The 3,130-nt window shown below is 61.0% G+C and overlaps 1 protein-coding gene across 1 annotated transcript; it reads left to right on the top strand.

Moving 5' to 3' along the window:
- Positions 1-44: 44 nt before the first annotated feature.
- On the top strand, positions 45-2,613 carry LOC103172484 (zinc finger protein 91-like; the record flags this gene model as incomplete). Its single annotated transcript, XM_042346767.1, has 1 exon — positions 45-2,613. A coding segment is annotated over one exon (2,373 nt), but the record flags the coding sequence as incomplete, so codon positions are not given.
- Between the last annotated feature and the right edge of the window lie 517 nt (positions 2,614-3,130).

Genomic DNA, 3,130 nt, shown 5'->3' with positions numbered 1-3,130 from the left:
GTCGGCAGCGGCGACACACGCACGCGCACGCACAGAGAGCCACGCACACGCACACGCACACAGACAAACCCAAGCCCTTCGTCTGCTCGGTTTGCGGGAAGGGTTTCGGCAAAGCTGCCTCGTTACGGGCCCATCAGGCCATTCACACCGGACAGAAGTCCTTCCACTGCGACCACTGTCCTCGGACCTACAACCGTTTGGACAACCTGAGGAGACACCAGAGAGGCCACATACTGGACAAGGCCTTAATCTGCACGGATTGTGGACACCGGTTCCCTGACCCCGACTCTCTCCGCTCCCACCGCCAACTGCACGCCTCCCGGCACGGGTACACGTGTCACGTGTGCGGGGACAGCTTCCCGGGGTCCCCCGAGCTGGCTGGACACGCGTGTCATGTGGGCGCGCGAGACCCCGAGGTTCGGACCGAGCAGGAAACTGGTCAGAACGACGACGACGGCAAGAAGAAGAAGAAGGAATTGGATGATCAAGTCAATCGGGGATTGAACCCCAATATCAACAACGTTGGGGTTCACTCCCACAGTCCTGACCCCGACCCCAACCCCAATATCCCAGTGTTCAACCTCGGACTTCACCCCAACTCTGACCCCAAAGTTCACATTAATCCCAACGCTGACTCCGACCCCAACAATTCGGGCTTTAACCCCCACCCCACCCTCAACCCCAACCTGAACCCTGACCCCACCCCAGTCCTCGACCCCCCAGACCCCGGTCTTGACCCCGACGACCCCAATCCGGACGGGCACCAAGTGATTCATGTGGAGACGCGGTTCGAATGTTCCTTGTGTCGAGCTGTGTTCCTCGAAGCATCTGAGCTTCAGTCTCATCGTCTGGGGGTCCACACGGCCAGAGCCACAGCCCCTCCCCACCCCCCTCACCGCTGGGGCAAGCGAGTCAACCACCAGCCCCCTCCCTCTCGCTCCGCCTCTCGTTCCACCTCTCGTTCGTCCTCCAAACCCTTCCGATGCCCTTTCTGCTCCCGAGTGTTTGTGGAGGCCATTGGCTTACGGTCCCACCACTGTCTGGGGGCTGGGGGTGGGCAGCCCTATCGCTGGGGAGTCAGAGGACAAACCCAGAGCCGCAGGAAACCCCCCACCCCCTCGCAGGCCCTCCCCACCCCCTCGCTCAGGTCCTTCAAGTGCGACGTCTGCCCAAAAATCTACAACCGTCTGGACAACCTGCGTAGACATCAACGCAGTCACTCGAGCCCACATCAGGGAGGAGGGGAACCGGGGGCTTCTCTACCCGTCCCTGAGGATCAGGAGGTGGCGGAGGGGCCTTGGGGGGTTCAAGAGAAGGGGGTGGAGGCTGAGGAGCTGCCCGTTGACCCCCAACCGGGCCAGGAAGGTGCTCTGAGATGCGAGGACTGTCAGGAGGTTTTTGTTGACCTTTTCTCGCTCCGAACCCACCAGCTGATCCACACCTGGGAGCAGAGCTTCCAGTGCCAGGTCTGTCGGGAAACTTTCCAGGATTCGGGGTCACTGACCGAACACGAGTTGAGCCACGCTGCGTCCGTCACCAAGACCGAGCTGCCCCCCTCCTCGCCTCCCCCCAAGCTCCAGGTGCCCCACGTGTCCGAGACCCTCTGCAAGTGTCCCGTTTGCGGAGACACCTTTCCCAGTTCCTCGTCGCTGGAGAACCATCAGCTGATCCACAGTTGGGAACGTCCCTTCAAGTGCGACGTGTGCGACGACCGGTTTGAAGACTCCTCGTCGCTGACCGACCACCAGCTCTCGCACTCCTCGTCCCTGACCGACCACCAGCTCTCGCACTCCTCGTCCCTGGCCGACCGCCAGCTCTCGGGCTCCTCTACGGAGAATGGCTGTCCCATTTGTGGAGAGACTTTCCCCAGTTCCTCGTCGCTGGAGGACCATCAGCTGATCCACAGTTGGGAACGTCCCTTCAAATGCGACGTGTGCGAGGACCGGTTTGAAGACTCCTCGTCTCTGACCGACCACCAGCTCTCGCACGTCTCGGCGGAGAGTCTGGGCTTCAACTGCACGGCCTGTGGAGACACCTTTCCCAGTTCCTCGTCGCTGGAGCAGCACCGCTCGTCGCACGTGTGGCAGGGAGACTTCGCGTGCGACCTCTGCGACGAGACCTTCTCCGAGCCGGCCTCCTTGCGCGTCCACCGCGTGTGTCACGGGTGGGAGAGGGAGCCCTTCTCCGGGGCCGAGGAGGAGTCACAGACACACGTGCCCAGACGTTGTCCGACCTCAGACAAGCCGTTCAGCTGCTCCGTGTGCGACAAGGGCTTCAGCCAAGTGTCCGCCCTTCGCGCCCATCAAACCATCCACACGGGGAACAAACCCCATCACTGCTCCGTGTGCGGACGCACATACAACCGGCTCGACAACCTCCGACGCCATCAATATTCCCACCTCAAAACCCCGGCGTGACCACAAGTCACGGCATCGCCTCGTTATCATTCTCTCTCTCGCTGACACGTCACCGTGACCGGCCGCGTGTCCTGACGCGCGCACACGGACACCCGTGACCGGCCGCGTGTCCTGACGCGCGCACACGGAAACCCGTGACCGGCCGCGTGTCCTGACGCGCGCACACGGACACCCGTCACCGTGACCGGCCGCGTGTCCTGACGCGCGCACACGGAAACCCGTCACCGTGACCGGCCGCGCGTCCTGACGCGCGCACACGGAAACCCGTCACCGTGACCGGCCGCGTGTCTGACACACACACACACGCACACACACACTCGCACGCACGCACGCACACGGAAACCCGGCCGATCACACGCGTTTCCGTGTGCGTGTCGGACGCACGGCCGTCCGCGCGCGTCGGACACGATGTAAAAAAAAGTTAGTGTGTAAATGTGTATCTCTCTGTGCGTGTTCACACGTGACGTGATTCACGTCGTGAGTTCACACACACGTCGCTGTTTATATTTATTTTTTACCGACTGTATAAACGCGGTTTCTCACCGTGTGTTTGACGTGTTCTCGTGTTCGTCTGTAATCGACTTCGTGGNTTTTTTTAACAACAATAAAATCAACTTAATTACAGATCACACGTGTCAGAGCCTCACACACACACACACACAGTCACACACACACACACAGTCACACACACACACACACAGTCACACGCACAC

The sequence above is a fragment of the Callorhinchus milii genome, unplaced genomic scaffold, assembly GCF_018977255.1.
Source record: "Callorhinchus milii isolate IMCB2004 unplaced genomic scaffold, IMCB_Cmil_1.0 Scaffold1628, whole genome shotgun sequence".
NCBI classification, from domain to species: Eukaryota; Metazoa; Chordata; class Chondrichthyes; order Chimaeriformes; family Callorhinchidae; genus Callorhinchus; species Callorhinchus milii.
Note: the sequence above shows the minus strand (reverse complement) of the source record. Positions and strands in the feature narration are given on the sequence as shown.